This window comes from Sceloporus undulatus, chromosome 6, assembly GCF_019175285.1.
Source record: "Sceloporus undulatus isolate JIND9_A2432 ecotype Alabama chromosome 6, SceUnd_v1.1, whole genome shotgun sequence".
In the NCBI taxonomy this organism is placed as follows: Eukaryota; Metazoa; Chordata; class Lepidosauria; order Squamata; family Phrynosomatidae; genus Sceloporus; species Sceloporus undulatus.
This window is the reverse complement of record NC_056527.1, coordinates 161,261,101-161,280,561: the sequence shown is the minus strand read 5'-3', so window position 1 is coordinate 161,280,561 and position 19,461 is coordinate 161,261,101. Positions and strand designations below refer to the sequence as shown.

The window sequence follows — 19,461 nt, the reverse complement described above, 5'->3', positions numbered from 1 at the left end:
AAACATCAAAACTATTTCCATATAAATCTGTGGGGTCTGAAGCCACTGAGATTTACTCATTGTCAAGGAGATATCAGAAAATATCCTAGACAGTATGGAAGGGAAGCTTTTTTTAAAAAAATACATTTTACTCAAAGGTTTCCAACAACACTAAAAACCACAAATGTATAAACGTGTATGAAAAACTGGGGGGAAATGAGGGAAAAGGATAGAAACAGAAAACAGGCAGAAAAACAGAACAGGAAAGGAAAGAAAAGGAAAGACCAATGACTTTCAGCTTTCTTTTTTGGTGATTATAAGTCCAAGTATATAGAAACAAACGTCTGCAATTAAAAAATTACTTCATACACTTTTTCTACTAATCCAAACCTACAAATGAGCAAAACCTAGAGTTATCGTATCATTACTTTTTTCTTGCTGTTGTTGCAAAAAGACAATTAGGGGTTCCCAATCTCTCAAAAATGACTCTAGTGGAAGAGAAGTTTCCTAAGCACCTTTTTTGCACTGGTGGAAGTCACTCAAGGAAACCTCAAGTAGAATCCCATGCATATCTCTAAATGACTGATTGCAGCATAACAAGTACAGATCTTTAAATTTTAGTTGCTTAAAAGAAACACTGAAAGAGAGAAACTTTTCTGTTGGTCTTGGATAGAGGTTCATCCCCCAGCCTTGTGCTGGGTGTCATCTTTCACTTAAAATTCCTTTCACAAGCTTCCAGTATTTACTGCAGTAAAACTTGTTGAGTCAAGAGTACTGCCTATCCAGAGCAGACGGGATTGTACCTCTGTTTTCAAATAATATCTGTTTCTAATTTGACTATTTTGGAAACAAAAACAGCCTCAAAAGCTGCCTGTTGTCTAAAAGAAAAGTAAGGATGAGAAGACAACTTTTAAATCAGAACTGATCAATCAATCACATCTGTATCCTGTCTTTGCTCCAAGGAGCTCAGAAGAGTTACTCCATTTGTTTGTTTAATCCAGCCTTCCCTAAACTTGTATCCGCCAGATGTGCTGGAGAACGGCCAACCATGCTGGCTGGGAATAATGGGAACTGGAGTTCAATGCGTCCAAGAGGCTCCAGGTTGCAAAGGGCTGGAATAATCTTTCAAAAAATCATGCCATATAGCTAATTCAAACTGACAGGCTAGCTTACAACAATACTGAAGAACAGTCACATCAAAGAAGAGGAGCTAACAACAAGTAAAAGAATCTGGTTAAGAACTGAAGAAGAATAAAAGCAATCCCCATATAAATATGAAACAAAGACAGCTGATGTTATGGCAGGAAACAGCAGGAAAGTCTTTACAGCCCTCTTAAACTGCCTTTTAAGCATTCCTTACTACAGGCTCCTTAGGCTGTAAGGGTAAAAATAAGAGAGTGAGCCTGGCTAGTTTTTCTGGGAAGGGAATTCCCAAGAATGGTCCCACCACTGAAAAAGCCTGTGTATCAAATAACAGACATTTAGACCAAGTCTGTATTCAGAGCAGAGCTTGGTCTAAGACCACCTAGGCTGTTCAGTGTCTTTCCCATAATAATTCTGGGATATGATTTAGGATGAGACGGGGAGACTAACAACAATAAGATCCTCAGCAAGATCCATGACCAAATAGGAATTCGGAACACAATACTCCAAATTTGACTAGACTAGACCAAACACTTAGAACGACCAAGTCCATGATTAAGAAACTGAAAAGCACCAAATCAGAAGGCTCCTTATTTTGCCTCATATGCCTTCTCTCCCTTGATGGAGTTCATGGGGTAATTACGGTCCAGTTGCATGGTGCTTACCATCTACCTAAAAATCTAGAAATGTGAACGAGAGAGGTTTCAAAGATCCACTTAACAAACTACTGTAAACTGTATTCTGCTTACACACATTCCAAGTCAAATATAGTTCTAGACACATCACTTTAAAAAATGGCTGAAAGTGCTGGAAGATGCTATTTCCCAGGCACTGATTTGCAGTGCCTCAGCAATCCTTTGGTTGGGGTTCTGCCAGGCTGAAAAGGGAGGATTTGAGGGTCATGATCAGTTACTAATGATCATAAAATATGAAATCTCTAGCAATTATGGGATCATAGGTCCAGCTCACGCGCTTGTAACTGCTGAACAGGATGCCAGCCCAATATTAATAAATTAGTATGGCTTGACTTATATAGTCACCCATGTTTTGGGGCTAGGCTATGCAAATCAATTTATAATGTGATGGACAACGGCCAGATGTTTGGGGCCCTCCAGAAAGTTGCATATCCCAAATTTAGAAAAAATGCCCCCTTTTTTGAAAAAACAACAACAAACCCTTTCCCCTCCAGACCTGTAGGAAGAGTATTGGGGCAATTCTGCCACATTTATGGCCCTTTCTGGGGCCATTTTGGGCCCAGGACAGGCTTTTTTCTCCCTCACCATGAAGTGTAATGCCCCTGGAAGAGAAACATCAAAACGCAGGCCTATGACTAACATCTTCAATTTTTTTCTCACGTACGGATTTTAACACTTGCCTGATGAAGATGTCAGTGGAGCTTTGAAAGCTTGCAACCATTTTGGTTGGCCAAGAAAAGTATCCCTGTTTGGTAGAATTTTAATTGGATTTGCTCTATGGCCAGCATGGCTACCCCTGGATGCTTAGTATCAATCAATCAATCAATCAATCAATCAATCAATCAATCAATCAATCAATCTTTACAGTCATAGACCAGCTAATGAATCAGTTTTACCATAAAATATATGAGATATATGAGGATGGTCTGGGCACCCTCCTTCCCACTTCTTTACTCATGAATAAAATGGTATATGGAAGGGAGCGTACCCTTTAGGCTCTGTCCCACAAGCCCTGCCCTCCACACCAGGTGACACCCGGACCGGTGGAGGAACACCGCTGTTCTCTTCTCAGTTCAGATGGCATGGAGAGGTCTTACTTGCAGGCTTGCACTTCCTCCTTCTGGCATGGGGTTGCTGGGAGATTCTCAAAGTCCAGGAAATTTAACATCCATTTGCCACACAGCCAGAAGGAGGAGGTGCAAGCTTGCAAGTAATACCCCTCCATACCATCTGAACTGAGAAGAGAAACAGCAAAATTCAGGCCTCAGAGGGAGGGAAGAACCACTGGACTTGATCCCCTTCCCCACCGCCATTCCCTGCTCCTTTGTGTCATAAATTTTTATTGATGTTTTACTGCTGTTGCGAGTAAGTTCCCTTGCCATTGATTTCTGCTCATTAAGACCCCAATCAACATTCTTTTTCAAGTAAGTGGGAAAGAAAGATGGTGGTGTTACACTGAGAGGTATACAGACTTGGGAGCATGCTTTGGGGAATCACACTGGGAGGTATCTGTGTCCCATCCCACCGCTCAGATGTTGTGGAGGAGGAGTGTGGCTGAATCTAAGCATTAAAATTAGAGGTGTGTGTGTGTGTGTGTGTGTGTGTGTGTGTGTGTACATGCACATACATACACTGACACATCTGGTTTCTTTGTAATTTCAGAAGAAATAAAGATTTCAATAGCCCTGTTGGTTTGGTAGATGGCAACTCTTTTAACACATACTGACCTATAAGAAGCCCCAAATGACAAGAATTACATGGAGTGTTTTTCTCTAAAGTCTGCATTTTCTTTCTACTGGCCTCTGAAAATAGGGAACAGATTGCAGACTTAACAACCAACTTAGAAAAAGGATGTAATTTCATTCTCTTTTCTGTTGCTTAAACCATCTTCCCCTCAAAGGCTCTTGATTGTAAATTACATGGTTTGAGGAAAACACAGTTTAAGAAGAATGGACAGGAGATAGAAGCAATAAAACAAGTGGCTTGCCCCCATTTTTCTATAAAACATGAAGAGCCTCCAAAGATCTAAATAGTACTTGATCCATGGTGTCAATTTCAGTATTTGAGAAGATTCCAATTGTCAAAAGTGATACTTTAAAGAAAGGAGGATATTTTCATCAGACACTAGAAAAAACTCCTCTTCCCCCAAACCTCAGTGCTCATTTGTTACATAACTGCTTAAGATAAATAAGTAAGAGTAGCTTTAGTAGACGAGACTTGGGGACTACTCCCTCTGTAACAAGACAGGTACTTCCAAAAGAGCAGAAAGAGAGCTATGACAGATCTGCTATCTAGGCTGGCCCTGCAGTTAGTCCTGCAGTCACCTGGCCCTTAAGATCCCATCCTGAATCTGGAACTCAGACCTCAAACTGACTACTACACTGGGCGAGTGGATGTTTTAGTCATTGGCTTCTGTGTTGTAAAGTGTGACTCAACTTTCTTGGTAACTGTTAAATTAAAACATCTAGAGAGAGGTGAAGAATATTAAACTAGTAAAGGTTTGTTATATGTAAAGCAAAATAAATGAACATTTAGCCCTGCATTGGTTTCATGCTCACTACAGTACAATACCTTCATTTCAAACAAAGTAACATTTTCCCTTGAACTCTTTCCGCATGCTCAGTTCCTAAAATCCTATTCAGTTCACTTCTCAACTGGCCACATCCAACTGATCTTCTCAAGAGTTAATCCATTCCTATTTGCCCTATCCTGATCTCTATTCCAATTTGGTCCTAACTCAATTTCTAACTAGATCTATCTGATCCCTTTTTCGAACAAGTCTCTGGTTTATATTTGCCTCCCATAAGCCCCTTATCATAGATTTCCATGAGCTGTAATTGGCTCGCTCTATCCAGATGTGCCCAACTTGTAACTTCACAAGAGCATAAAGGCAACAGACCTCCACAAGCAACAGACCTCTTACAAGCAGTCAAGAATCTGTCAAATCCCATTTTAAAGAGATCAAATTTAATGACCATCACTGTATCTTGTAGTTGTGACTTTCAAATATTAATACTGTGCCAATTATTTTCTTTTATGTATCCTGAATCTATTGCCAAGTAATTTCCACTGGATGACTCAGAGCAAGGATGGGTAGCTGCAGAGGGCTGCAATGGCATATTTCAGTGCCATATCTGGGGGGGCTCTGAGGTTGAGGGAATCAAGTGGTTTTGGAAGATTCTGGCAAGTTTGAGAGCAAAAAATGATTTGAAAAAAAATGTAAATAGGGAAGGGTTCTGGCAGGCTTCTGGGGTCTCATCTACGAGTTTCTAGGGTGCCTTTAACCCACTCTGACTTAGGTTTTAGTGTTTATGGAAGTTTTGTACTCTATTTATTCTTGTAACATACATAAAGTGCTACTTTATTTTATTCCACACATCCTTGAATGCAGAAATGCATCTTTCAAACTTCAAACTATATATACAGAGAACTGGGGAGAAATATACAAAGACTGGCCTTCTTGGTCTAAAGTCTTATTTCCACTCTTTCTGGAGATAAATAACTGGGGAAGGTGGCTTAGCTGCATTTATGTCTCTTCTAAGTTTTCCTAGAAAATGTCTGGTTGTTTCAGTGTAAAAAAAAGTAACACTGGACTAGGTGAGCTTTTGGTGTGGTTCAGGATATTTTTTCTTTTCTTTTTTAAGCTACCTAAACCAGATTGAGACAGAAAAGAAGTATGCCAAAGAACACATCAGGAAGAACAAACACACAGCCCGATACAAAGCTGCTGGTGCCTTCGGTTAGGAATGAATAAGCAAATCTGAGTTGTGACCATAATGTAACCTCTCCCCTCCTCTACATTATTTCATCCCCCCTCCCCACTTCTGCAAGAAACTGAATGCCAAGACAGAAGTTGAGTGAACAGAATTTTTACCTCCCAGTGACTGAACACCAGCTGTGGACTGGCCAGACCACTTGTTCTCTTCCTCATTTCATCTGCAAAACCAAAGCTCTCTGCTACTGGCAACACCGCCTTGATAATAAACACATCCGTCCCTTCTTTCATCTCCTCTTGCAACACCCGGCCTTCTCTCTTGGACAAGACTGCATATACGCGACCTGCAAAGGCAGAGATTCATTAATTCACTGAGCTTGCCACATCCTTTTTACCATTCAGATATGTAATTATTAAATTAGGAGGACAAACTAATAAACATGGCGAGAGAGGCAAAAGGGGCCTCATGAAACAGTATGGGTTGCTCACTACCATAAAACAAAGCAAAAAACAAAATAAAACAAAAGCTACCTCAGATATATCAGTGTTTAAAAACAATTTTGAAGAAGCAAAGGGAGCTGGTGAAGAGATTTATGCCAGAGTTGCAGCAAGTTCAGTGAGCTTTTCGGATAATCCATGGGGACAATCTCAGCAGTAATGTCAGTGTTACTATATTGGTATGTATGATCAATAACAGTGATTTCATTCCAATGCATGGATTTACTAAGTGGGCTATTATTTATCTATTCAATGTCCATTATTTTTAAGGGTAAAATAGGCTGACACACCTATGTGTTCTCATTAAACATCATGTTGATCACAACTCCAGATGAACCTAGAGATGATTTTCCATTAAGTAATAAATAAATAAAAGAGCCAGCATGGGGTACTAGCTTCAGTTGTACTAAGACTCCATGAAACAAAAGCTCAAATCCTCACTCAGCCATGGAAAACCACTGGCTGATCTTGGATGAGTTAGACTCTCTCAGCTCAGAGGAAGGCAATAGCAAATGCTTTCTGAGCAAATCTTGCCAAGAAAACCACATGATAGGGTCTCACCTTAGGGCCACCTAAGTTGGAAATGACTTGAAGGAACACAACAACAAACAATTAATAAATGCAATTATGAACCAATATATAAAGTCAGAAGGAAGAACAACACTGCTGATTCAACCAGATGACTCCCAAGGACAAAGAAAATAAAACTATCTACTAGACAGTACTACTATTACTACAAGTAATACTATTTCTAACAAGAAAATCATGGTTAGCTTTAAGGCTAAGTCTTCCACATACAGATGCATTTTTTAAAAACAGATAGCCCAAGTTAATATATGTTGCTGATTTTTTCTCTTACCTAGCACTTCTGCTGTTGTCATAATTTCACAGGTGTACATGGCAGCTACCAGTCTCTGTGGCTTTGCTTGCATAGCATAGCGGCATGCTTCTTTCATAGTTGCAATTAGCTGTCCAGATAAAGGGCCATAACAGTCAGCAACCAAAGTATCTCCTTTACCCTTATTAGATGACTTAAGGCAATACTGATCACTATCCTGGAGCTCATTTTCAGACACTGATTCAGCATCTTTGGCTCTAGCTACAAGGCCAGTTATTTCTTCTGATGATGTCTTTTCTTCAGCCTTCTCTTCTTCTGAGTCTTGTCTGTTAAATGTTAGTTGCTCCTCAAATTTGCTCATGTCCCATTTCTCCACAGAAAAGCAAACACCCATAAGTGGTTCTTCACACATTGGCCCTGAAAGTGTAGCCAGCTGAAAACCACTTAGTATGCTGTTGTCAAAATCCCGATACAAACTTGCTTCCTTTGATGGTTTGCTTCCTTCTAGGCACTGCCAAACAGATCTCTTGTATCCTCCACATCTGTTCAGCAAAATGTTAGGCCCACATTTTCGGGGACCAAACGACCAGATGCCATCAACCGCATTTCTCCATTTCCAGCCCTGCAGATGTTGTTCTAGTTTTTGTTTGAACTCCTCTATCTGTTCAAGGGTCTTATGATTCATCTCAGTTTTTTTGCCTTCATTAAAATAAGAAGCGAAACGTTCTATAGTTCGAATTAAGTCACTGTTTTTCTCAAGAAGCCGAGTTACCTCCTCAGGAAGAGGTGTTGCTCTGACGCTGAGGGTTGCATATTTGTTTGGTGTTGATATTGTTATGAGCCCATCTGAATCCACCTGCACACCTTCAGGGATTTTATTTTGCTCTTCTTTACTCTGGTGTATGACAGCAAACTTCTGCTGCTTGCCTATTTCTTCATTCACCATGTCAACTTTGGGGGGCCTTGTTATTGTTTCTCGAAATGGAATAATTGGTTTTGATGCACTTATTTCTATCTTAGCAAATCTGCAGAAAGCCAAATGGGGAAAGTTAATCTTGGTGCCAGACAAAAGGCAAACTTCAAAGGCTCTAGTCATGATGCCAGTATCACACTTTCAGTTTATAATTTATTTTATTTCCCACCTTTCTCCCAGTGTGGGATCCAAGGTTGCTTACAACAGCTAAAAACAATGCAGCTAAAACCTGTTTGACACAAAAGGTTTTGTGTTTTTTTAAAAAATAAGTAAACAATATTACAAATACTAAACTAAAGCATTTTAAAACACATCAAAACAGAAAAACTAAAAACTAAATCTACAAGCTTAACTGACTTGTAAATGTTGCTAAAAATCACAAATCCATGAATGAGCCTTATCCCCCATTCTCTGCAACTAACCTTTCTTTCAAGTCATCCAAACAGCGCTGAAGATGGACTTCTCCTGCTGTAATTAACACATGTTCCCCTGTCTCCTGGATTAAAACCTGGACACATGGATCAGCTTGATTTAAAAGCTTCATGCCCTTGACCAATTGGGGCATCTCACCTAGGAAGACAAAAAGACTTTCAAATGAAATACTGTGTTTCAGAGTAACAAAAGAACAGAGCCCAAAATAAAGAGAGCCCAGGCTGGAATGACATTTTTATTTGGGTTCACAGTATATGAAATTAATGTTTTATTTACAGGCTGCCAGCATGGTGTACTAGTTTGAGTATTGAACTATGGCTCTGTAGAGCAGGGTTCAGTTTCCTACTGAGCCATGGAAATCCACTGGGTGACCTTGGGTGAGTTACACACTTTTAGCCCAAGAAAACCCTGTGGCCTTAGGGTCACCATAAGTAGGACATGTAGCTGCTGTTCCAGACTGGACCTGGGTGCAAACACTTGCAGATGACTGGGCTACAGAATCATGATGGCACCTAATTTTCAAAACCTGAGAGGCCTCACATTCCAAAACTCTCAGGGCTGAAGGCATCTGTGTGGAACTGTCTGAAGCCACCGGTTGGCTGGACAATACTGAAGCCAAATGAGTGGTGTGATGAGAGCAGAATGGGCACTGAAAGCAGGAGCAGTACGGGTTATATCATATAGAGGATGAACGGCTGGATGTGACCACAGGGAACAGTACCAATGGGTACAACTTTGATGTATCTAAGGGAGTGGTACCAATTACCATAGTGGTAGTGGAGAGCCAATCACAATTCTACTGGTAGGTAAGCACAGGGCTCTACCCATAGTGGTTGGTAGGTATAACAGCTTGATTGCACCAAATCCAAATCTGATGATGGCTCTCTGTAATAGTGTTGGGAGTGAGGCTAGGAGCGGTCCTCATAGTAGTATCAATGAATTGGATCCTGGTGGAGGTGGGTACAAGGTACTCCATCTCTGGATCCAGGCAGGAATCAAAGAAGTATGACTGGAGAATGGGTGCATTGTTGGGCCCATCATAAGCCATGAGACAAGGCCAAAGAATCCCCACATGATGGAGCAGATGAAGGGTGTGGTGAAGGTGGAGACCACTGGCAAGCATGCAGATGGCTGTTCTGCAGTTTCAGGATTGGAAAGCCAGATCCCAGAAACTGTTCTATCGATCCCAGAAACTGCTCTGGTGTGAGCCTTCTGAGTCACCTCCTGAACTGACTAATCCTCAGGATGGGCAGGTTTTTAAATCACACACCTCCATGCCACCATTCTCTGAAGATGCCAGCCACAGATGCAGGTGAAACATTAAGAATAAATTCTTCTAGAATACAACCACATAGTCCAATAAACACACACACACACACACACACACACCTATGGATGCTGGCTATGAAAGCCTTCCACCTCACCTTCCAGAATATCTTACTGAGCATGCATGAACAGCAAAACAGACAAAAATCTGGGGAGCGGATAATTCAGTTTTACCAGCCAACTCCAAAATGTTTTTTAAAAAACCATAAATCTATTAACATGGCCACAAAAATGGAAATCATAAGAAAAATGCAACCGGAGAAAGAAGATAATCCCTGGACAATTTTGGGAAGAAGCCTTCAATTGGTCTCAATGTTTAAAATGTTTTTGTTTAATTATACAAAGTTTACTTGATCTGGTTGTTTTATGTCACATATATATATTGTTATGTTTGGATTAAAAAGTTTGCTGTAGTAAATGGTCCCTATTCAGTCATGTTACCTCTGACTGTGGAACCAAAATCTTTTTGTTAAAGAAGTAATGTGCAGGAACACATCTACTTTGTTAAGTGAGATAAACATAATTTTTCTAGCTCATCTACTGGCACTGTTAGCTTTATTATGGTTACTGTAGCAAGTGCAGAAAATATTACAATAGTTTGTTTAGGAAACAAAGATAAAACTCTTACTTGGATGTTTTGGCTCAATGGCAACTCGTACAATTGGTGTGACTTCAAAATTGAGTGGATTAAAAGGTGGACAAGCTGGAGATGAAGACAGTGTTGCTGATTTCAGGACAAACTCCTGCAGTCCTCCTATTCCTAAAAGGTATGAATGCATGAATTCAAAACATATATCCCAAAGACAGCCACAAAATATTAAAAATATTTAAATGTAAATTACATATGAATGAGGCCTTTATATAAAAACTAGAATATCCCCATCATTATGGGGATTCACAGGGCAGGGGACTTCAAATGCATCTGTATGCTTGAAGACACTTTGCACCCAATAGTATTTTTGTAGAAGAAGAACAGGCTGCCTAGTAGGCAAGCACACAGAAAAGCAAGTATTGCCCCCACTATAATGCTGCCACAGTTCACACTGAAAAGAAGAGCAGCCATCAATATTTATAGGCAAAGTTAGAGCAACTCAGGAACATCAGTGGAATGAGGTTAAATCTGCCCCCGCTACCAGTAAGTTCCACCTCTGGGACCAAGTTCAGATGCTATTCCCCTTCTCGATGTCCCAACATTTTTTTGTCCCATGTAACTTCAGAACACTTAATCTGCTCATCTCCGCCCTGGATTCTATTCGCTACAGCAGAGTCCATTTACACTAGTGTTATAGCAATAGGATACTATTTTAACTGTGATGGCTTCATATTATGGAACCCTGGGATTTCTACTTCAGTGATTAGAATTCTGTGATGGACCTTCCTGAATTACAATTCCCAAGGCACCCTGAATGCCTGTCTATACTACAGAATTAAAATGATTAACCCCCAATCCTTCTCTTCTCAGGGAACCTAGGGAAAAGTAGTCCGAGGACTAGACTAAAGCTCTACAACAGATTTCATTGTTGCATGCCTTCAAGTTGTTTCCAACTTACTGCAGCCCTAAGATAGGTCTTTGACATAAATTGTTCAGAGGGAAGTCAAAGGCTTTCATGGCTGGCATCCATAGTTTTTGTGGGTTTTTCGGGCTATGTGGCCATGTTCTAGAAGAGTTTCTTCCTGACGTTTCGCCAGCACCTGTAGCTGGCATCTTCAGAGAACGTCAGGACAAGAACATGTCCATATAGCCCGAAAAACCCACAAAAAACTATGTTCAGAGGGAGTTCCCCGCTGCTTTTTTCTGATACTGAAAGAGTGTGACTTGCCCAAGATCACCCAATGGGTTTCCATAGCCAAGTGGAGAGTCAGATCCTCATCTTCCAGAGTCCTAGTCCAACACTACATCACACTAGCTCATAAACACCTTACCAAACCACAAACTCCAGAAATCTGTACCACAGTTAGTGGTATCAAACTTCTATTCCTATGTGGTTCTGACATACTCTTGGGTTTAAAAAGAATAACTGGAGTATAGGATCCGGGCCGTATTTACGCACATACAATTCAAAGCCCCTCACCCTGTACTTTGTGACTATTTTGAAGAAAAGAGACAGTAAAATACATTCTTTTGTGCTAGTCCAATGACAATCCTCACTATGTAACAAAAGAAATAATACACCACTATTATATATATATATATATATAATTTTTCCTATTCTTCTTCAAAGCAATCATATTTTTCATATGCAATTTTATTCAGTTTAATAAATTAGATAATTAATCGTCCAAAATGTGTACAATGAACTAAGATACAATCAGGCAATAGTTCTAGCTGTAAGTTATTCTGACACAGAACAGTGGACTTCCTGACAGTGAAGGTCCTGCTATACTGACACCCAACACATCTTCCCAAGGTAAGAGCCTCACAAATCAGGTGGAGACTCCATCTTTGGAGGTTTTTAAACAGAGGCTGGATGGTCACCTGTTGGGGATGCTTGGACTGTGTATTCCTGTCTGGCAGGGGGCTGGACTGGATAGCCCTCATGGTCTCTTTTATGATTCAATGAAATAAACCTTTAATGGCCCACCTGTCCAGGTTATGGTCCTTTATGGCACACATAAAACAAAGCATATGTGAAACTCTTCTACTTCTTTGTCCAGAAGCAGTTCTTACATACCACAGACAAGGAGGACAAGATTATGCCAAGCATTTTAATGAGATGCTGACTTCTCACTTGACTGGCATAACACTTCTGTATAGATCCATCTTTATACAGTTATAAAGTCTTAATTTACACACACACACACACACACACACACACACACACATTTAGGGGGAAACAAAGTGGAATGAGTTTTTTAAAACCTGATGTTCTCAAACCACATGTTTTAAGCCACAAACTCCCAGACTGTTTCTCCCTGTTTTGATTTGCAGCTGAAAGGGGTGAGTTGCCAAATCTCCATAGAAAAAAACATTTTCTCCCCCTTCTCTCTCCTCTTTCTCTCTCAGGGGAAGAAAGGAGGGAGGGAGAAACCTATGTGGAGGCCAGCGTTAATCATGGTTTTGAGGAAATATCTCTGAGCTTGCATCACATTTGTTTCTACTTGCGGTTTCCACCAGTGCTATAAGGCCAAAATAAAAAGTCCAAAGTGTGTTATTGCGTTATTAAGAAGTTATTTGGGGGCTGACCATATTTAAGAGCTTGCTCTTAATTCCTGAGATCATACAGCTTTTTTTTTAAAACAAAGCAAATAAATGCACAGATAGGCTTTTGAGGGTGCAGTATACCTTAACAGTCTTCATTCTGCTTAGAGGGTATCTCCTTCTTTATTTTTTTTTCTCACCCTTTCTTTTTGAAAATCCTTTCCCCTTCTTTTCTCTACCCTTTAAAAGAAGCAAGAAAATAGGCAGCATGGGTAGAACCACCTAGAAGTGATTTACTCCCTCCCTGCTGGTGCCCTCCTTAGACCAAGCAGGTTGCAACCCAATACCAATGTCTGCTAGGCTCTGTTTAGCCCAGAGCTTGGAACATTCAGTTGGGAAATTAATTTGATAGTGTTAAACATGAAACCAAGAAATTAATTCATTGCCACCAGCAACAACACCTGAAATCATTAATTAGCTAAATCACCATTAGTCAACTCAGTATTTAAACCAAGCTCTTTCCAGGACAAACCATCAGATTTAAAGAGAATGGTGTATAGACTGTGACTGTTGGCATCTGGGGCACATTTGAAATACAAAGACCATAATACAATTGTTGCCTGGGGATAGTGGGATTTGCAATGTGTCTGGAAATTTGGGGAAAGCTGTTTAAAAACCCAATCTTAAAATCTGTCCCATTAATTTCTCTTGTACCTGAATCTCTCTCCTTTTTAATACTCTCCACTAACCTTGCCAACATGTACACTGCTCAATGGCCCTTCAAACACCTTATTTATTAAAGTCTGATAAGGAGTGATGCTCAAGGTCAGGAAGGAATAATACATTAATTTCAGATAGAGGACATGGAGCTGCTACAAGTGCAGCAACAAGTGCAGCAAAAATATCAGTCTGTGAATCAAAGGTGAAGAATTGTTAAACAGAAATGTTTTGAGTGCCTCTGAGCATATGAAGAACACATTTTTCCACAAATGAAGCCGTCTTACCTCTTTAGCCCCCTTGCTCCTTTATAAAGAAGCATGATCTGTAAAAATTAGTAGTAGAGAACATATTTTGTTTTTAAAAATGACATAGAAATGGATGAGAGTGTATGAAGCCAGCTAGTAGTATGTTTTGGATCCAAGTTTCAACACTTCAAAGTATGTTATCTCCCTGAAAGTGTGGTCAAAAAGGAGTTTGGGAGATTGGGGAAGACAGAAAAACCAAAAAAGAAGAGAATTAAGGAAGGAGTTGGGTGCTGAAAACTTTCCACAACTGCCTATACTAGGTGCTGAATGCTATATTTCAGAAGAATCACAAAGCAATTCAAAGCACTTCTTAGCAGACATGGGCAACGACATGGGTTTAGCTAAATGAATCTTTTGTCTGAAAACTAATTGTTCCAATCCAAAAGACAGGGACTAATGACCTTTTATTGAATTAAAAATATTGATGGACTAAATAAACAACTAGTTAAAATCAACTAAGTAACCAATGAAGTTGAAAGTTTTCTGTGGGAAACTAAATTTATTTTTGACTTGTCTGACTCCATTTCATTCCACAATTAAGTTTTTTTAAATTAAGCTATTGATTTAATTCCAGAATTAAGTTTTTAAATAAACTATTAAATGAGAGACTGTTAAAGTGCCAGCAAGTTTTGCATTTCTCCAACTATTTCTTTGGTTCAATGCTTAATTCTCATGCACTTTGGCAAAACTACATCTTGCACTTTTTTAGCCCCACAAGACTGGAGAATTACAATTAGAGTACAAGATCCATGCCACAGTTATTTCAGTGTGGGATCCATGTGGAAACCAATAAGTTAAAAGTCTGGAAGGAAGGACGGTGAGGTGGTCATAAGGAGGAGAGAAAGGAAAAATCAAGAGACAGGCTTTTGGTGGGATGGATGAAGAACTCCCTCCGACATGAAAAACTTAAACAGCAAGTGATTAAAAAGGATAACAAAAAGGTGAAGAAAAGTGGACAAGATGATAAAGGATCTGGAAATCCAACCCTATCAAAAAAGGTTGATGGAATGTGGTATATTTAGTTTGGAGAGGGGAAGCTGGAAAGGTAATACAATAACCAGCTTCATGTAATGTAAGACTTGCAAAATGGAAGTTGGAGCAAACTTATTTTCTGCTGCTCCAGAAGTTAGGATCTGAATACAAAGATTCAAATTACAAGAAAATATATTTCAACTAAACAGCAGGAAGAGTTTCCTAATGGAAATGCTGCCAGTGGAACAGGCAGTGTGTGGTGCCCAGAACCATACATACACAGTACTCCCAGAGAGGTCTGATCAAAAAGAACAGAGTCATACTATTCATAGAATCATAAGAGTTGGAAGAGAACACAAGGGCCATTAAGTCCAACCCCCTGCCGTGCAGGAATACATAAAGCACTCCTGACAGATGGCCATCCAGCCTCTGTTTAAAACATTCAAAGAAGGAGACTCCACCACACTATGACAAACAGCTCTTCCTAATGTTTAATCTCGTTTTCTGTAGCTTTAATCCACTGCTCCATGTCCTAGTCTCTGGAGCAGCAGAAAACAAAGCTTGTTCTGATTTAGATGGCCCTTCTGTTAATGCAGCATAGAACTGCATTTAATTTGTTTTGTTTTTTTCCCACTGCACACAGTTAACTCATATTTAACTTTCAGTCCCTAGATCTTTTTCTCACATGGTGCTGCAAAGACCAGAGTCACTTGTCCTACAATTTTGTGCATCTTTTCTGTTGCTGGAGGAGGAGGGCTGGTAGGGTCCTCAGGAGGAGCTGGGGCAGCGGCAGCCAAGGCCCTGACAGCCAAACAAATCGGGAGGATGGAAGGAGGAGGGAAAGAGGACCTCTGGGTGCGTGCAGAGTGCACAGGAGTTTATGGGCTATTGCTATTTTGGACAAGACTTCGCACTGCAGCTGTTTGGGGATTTTATCTTGGTCGCTGTGGAAAATAGCCAGATGCTTCTCTGATCACTTTTCCACCCCTCTGCTCTCCACCAGCGACAGAATGGCTATCGTATGGTAAGTCCCAGGGGAACTTTGGTCATTATGAAGGGAAGACGGGAATACCAGCATCTGCAATGAGGAAAAAACCTGCAAGTATGAGGTAGATTGTCACTTAGGTATGTTACAAACAGGAGGCCAACTATTATTACTTAACAGATTCGGCACATTCTTTATTTTAGGATCCAGTGCTATTTAGTTGCTTTTAAAATTCACTTTAAGATATAAGATCCATAAGTATGCATAAAAAACAAACACAGACTACTCTGCTTCCACCCCCACTCACCTTCTGCTGTCAGGTAAACAGCTTTCTATTTAAACATGGTTTTGGCAATTATCTGGTTGTGTAGAAGAGTCTTTACAGGTACTGTATTTTCATTCTCACTGGCTTATTTTTTAAAACTTCCATAAAGTTTTGAATTAGTGTTGTTTAGTGCCTGCTGTTGGAAGAAGGATATATATATGTGTGTGTGTGTGTGTGCGTGCGCATGCGTACGTGCATGCTGTATATACTCATGTTTAAGTCTAGAAATTTTAGTCAAAAATTGACCCCAAAAACCTAGGTCGACTTATCCATGGGTCAATGTAAATACTATACTTTATCTCTTATTAAAAAGAGAACGATCCCTGGTATAAGGCAAGAGTGGTATCTGTTTTGGAAGCACTGACCTCTCTCTGCTTTCTCTTCCATTCATCCTTTAGTGTGAGCCAAAACCATTATGCCTGCCAGAATTTTGTAGGGTCTTTGGCATTGTTTTCCTTTGCTTCATCATTTGGATCCTTTGATGCATGTCCCTAAGTTTTACCCTCGACCTATCCAAGGGTCATATCAAAATCCATAATTTTGCCCCCAAAATCTGCCCTCGACTTATACATGAGGTCGACTTATAGTCAAGTATATACAGTATATAGTCAGTGCCAAATAATATGATTGCATTTGCTGTTCCATACTGATAGACAGAAAAAAATGTTTCAATTATTTTCTGGTGAGGCATTCTTCTTAGGCCTGACTTGGACCCAGACTATGGACAAAGTCATTTTAGATTTCCCAAGCCCCCATTAAAATGTAAAGGAGAAAAGAAATCACCTCCTATTTGTCAGTTGTTAACAGGTTACATCTTGAAGGTTTTGAATTAGAAAAAAGCTGTAAGGATGTATTGGTTCTTTGTGTTTGAGAAAAGTTATCCTGGAGATTTAGAAGCAAAGAAGATCCATGCTAACATCTGTGCAAATACAGTTCATCACATTTTCTTCCAATTTCTTAACGTTCGAAACAGAACATATGCAGATTGGTACTGGCTAGATTCTTCATTTAATTGACTGTATAATGGAGCAAAGAAGAGAGAAATTGGGGCTGCAGCAAGGGATAAATTCCATCACAGAAAATGAGTTCACAAGATGTGCTCTTAGTGCCTCACTGCAATGACATCTCCAAGTACAAATGTCTTCAGATTTCTCTTAGCTGACATTCACTTCTATCTAACGTTCACTCCAAAGGGGAAAGTGAAGTTGATGACACTATCATGATGGCAGAAATGAGGACAGCCTCTCCTAAGAGAGACTCCATGGCCATCCTTACAATATATAAACCCACTTACAAGCTCTTAAAGCACTTCGTCCACCATAACAATAGCATTCTGATAGTACAAAATAAACAACAAAAACTCTCCTGCTAGATCTCAAATAAAAAGATGCAGGTGAATTAAGTTAGCTCCTTTGCCATTACTGCAGAAATATCTTTAAAGCCTGATAAACACTAGAGAGTCATCATCTACTAGTTAAGTGGCATGAAGTATACAACCATTAAGTTTTAGGTGAAAATGCTCTACTTGGATTTTCGAAAAGGTATTATTCTTTTTCCTTGAAAAGAATGCAATTAACTAATTAAAATGGAATTCACTAAGACCTGAACTTATTATTCCCAGAGCCTAGGGCTTTCTTCAGTAAATAGTACCTTCCAGCACACATTACCCTTTAACAGTTATTGTCTTGCACTGATACCTCTATCAGGTCTAAAACACCACTAATAGCTGGATGGCACTGGGTACTTCCTACAAAAATCATGGTTTTACTTGGAAAATAAGCTATTTTAAAATCCTATAAGAATTCGCCAAATTAGAAATGAGAAAAGAACACACATTTTCAGGCTATCAGCAATATCAGCAACTCAATATCCTCCCCCTTGCCTTATTTTTTAATTTAGGAAGCTTTTGCCACTGTGCATGTGCGAACAGATGGTATGAAACAGAACAATGGGAAATGGCTGAAATGTGCTTGTCATTACCATTCCAAAATGTTATTAATAAAGGCGCATGTGTCATGCTTTCTAATTTAAACAGCAAGAGACATTTACAAAACAAAGTTTATTGACATGCATTTTCCCAACAAGAATGGCTCCTTGAAACCTATTTGCTTTTAAGTTAGATGAATGGGTGGCAACTGTACAACTACCATCAGCCCCTTTTTCACATAGCCAGTGGTGAGGGATGCTGGGAGTTACAGTCCAACAACACATGGAGAACCAGTGTTGTTCACCTTGAATTTAGCCCTTCAAATTCTAGCCATGGTGTCAGAAGAATTAGGATGCAAGTCCTCTCCTTTCAATACTGCTCAGGAGGGGCAGAGATGAAGAACGGAACCAGAAAATTGAACCAGATCTTGCACACATTTGAACAAATACCAATCTCTCCTAGACATTTGCTCACTTCTCCCAACTTTTGTCCTTACTGCGTAGGAAGGTAAATGGGAAGGGAACACTTGAGCCCCACTGTTTTAGTTGTTAGGATTATTATTAAGAGGCCTTTGTTTTAAAGAAAATTCCAAAGAGTAGGAATGACACTTGATACACATCTTGAACAGCTGAGATTTACTGAACTTCTTAGAGGTGTGGGTTTGTTAACATTCCCTCAGAAGAAATTAGGAAATGGAGCTAATCCTGAGATTAGCTAGCTTTATCATATGGAGCCCATTTTAAGTCTTCAAAAGGATAAATATGGTCAACTATACGTTGGCAAGGAAAGTCCCCAGGGATTCTACAATTCTATGGGTTCAAAAAATGAAATAAAATCAGCCTAAGAAGTGGTTGTGTGAAATAGCTACAAAGCAAGCCATGTTCCTTCCTCAAGGGTAGAAAAACCAAACAAAAAAAGAAATGGAGACTGAGTTGCCTGTGATTTAGGATCCTTCCAGAGCATAATCACATTTCCAAGGCTGCAAAATGCTTACCAAACAAAGCAAAAACGAACAAACACCAGGAATATTTACATCAGAGAAAGAGAAATCAATACAAGTGTGAAAGTACAAAACAAAAATTCTGTGTTTCAGAGAACGGTAACCCGAGAAAGGACAGGTCTCCTGAACCCAACACATTAGATATCTTTAAAGGAGGCTGACATCACATTGTAGAGTCAGAAAATGAGCTAAAATCTAGCATTATCTAGATGCCCTGATGGCTGGCTACCCCTTTCTCTCAGCACTAAGCCAAACACTTTCTCAGCTGCTGAGGAGGAACTTGAACAAGGGGCTCAGTACTGTCGCACTTATGTTCTTATGGTGGGCTTCCTGCAGGTAACTGGTTGGCTACTGCGTAAACAGAATGGTGGAACAAAAATACCTTCGGTTTGATCCACCTCGGATCTTTTGGGTCTCTCTTGCTCAACCAACACAACAAAAAAAAAAAGATACAGCTGGCCCTTAGTATCCATGGGGGTTCCATTCTGG

At 39.8% G+C, this 19,461-nt stretch overlaps 1 protein-coding gene across 1 annotated transcript in view; it reads right to left on the bottom strand.

Moving 5' to 3' along the window:
• The window catches only part of EFL1 (elongation factor like GTPase 1), a 69,327-nt gene that overhangs the window by 745 nt on the left and 49,121 nt on the right, over positions 1-19,461 (bottom strand). Inside the window, exons 15-18 of the mRNA XM_042475957.1 lie at positions 10,228-10,359; positions 8,264-8,411; positions 6,890-7,893; positions 5,692-5,876 (exon numbers count right to left, since the gene is read on the bottom strand). Coding sequence (XP_042331891.1) covers positions 5,692-5,876; positions 6,890-7,893; positions 8,264-8,411; positions 10,228-10,359 — 1,469 coding nt within the window. The remainder of the gene's footprint in view (positions 1-5,691; positions 5,877-6,889; positions 7,894-8,263; positions 8,412-10,227; positions 10,360-19,461) is intronic.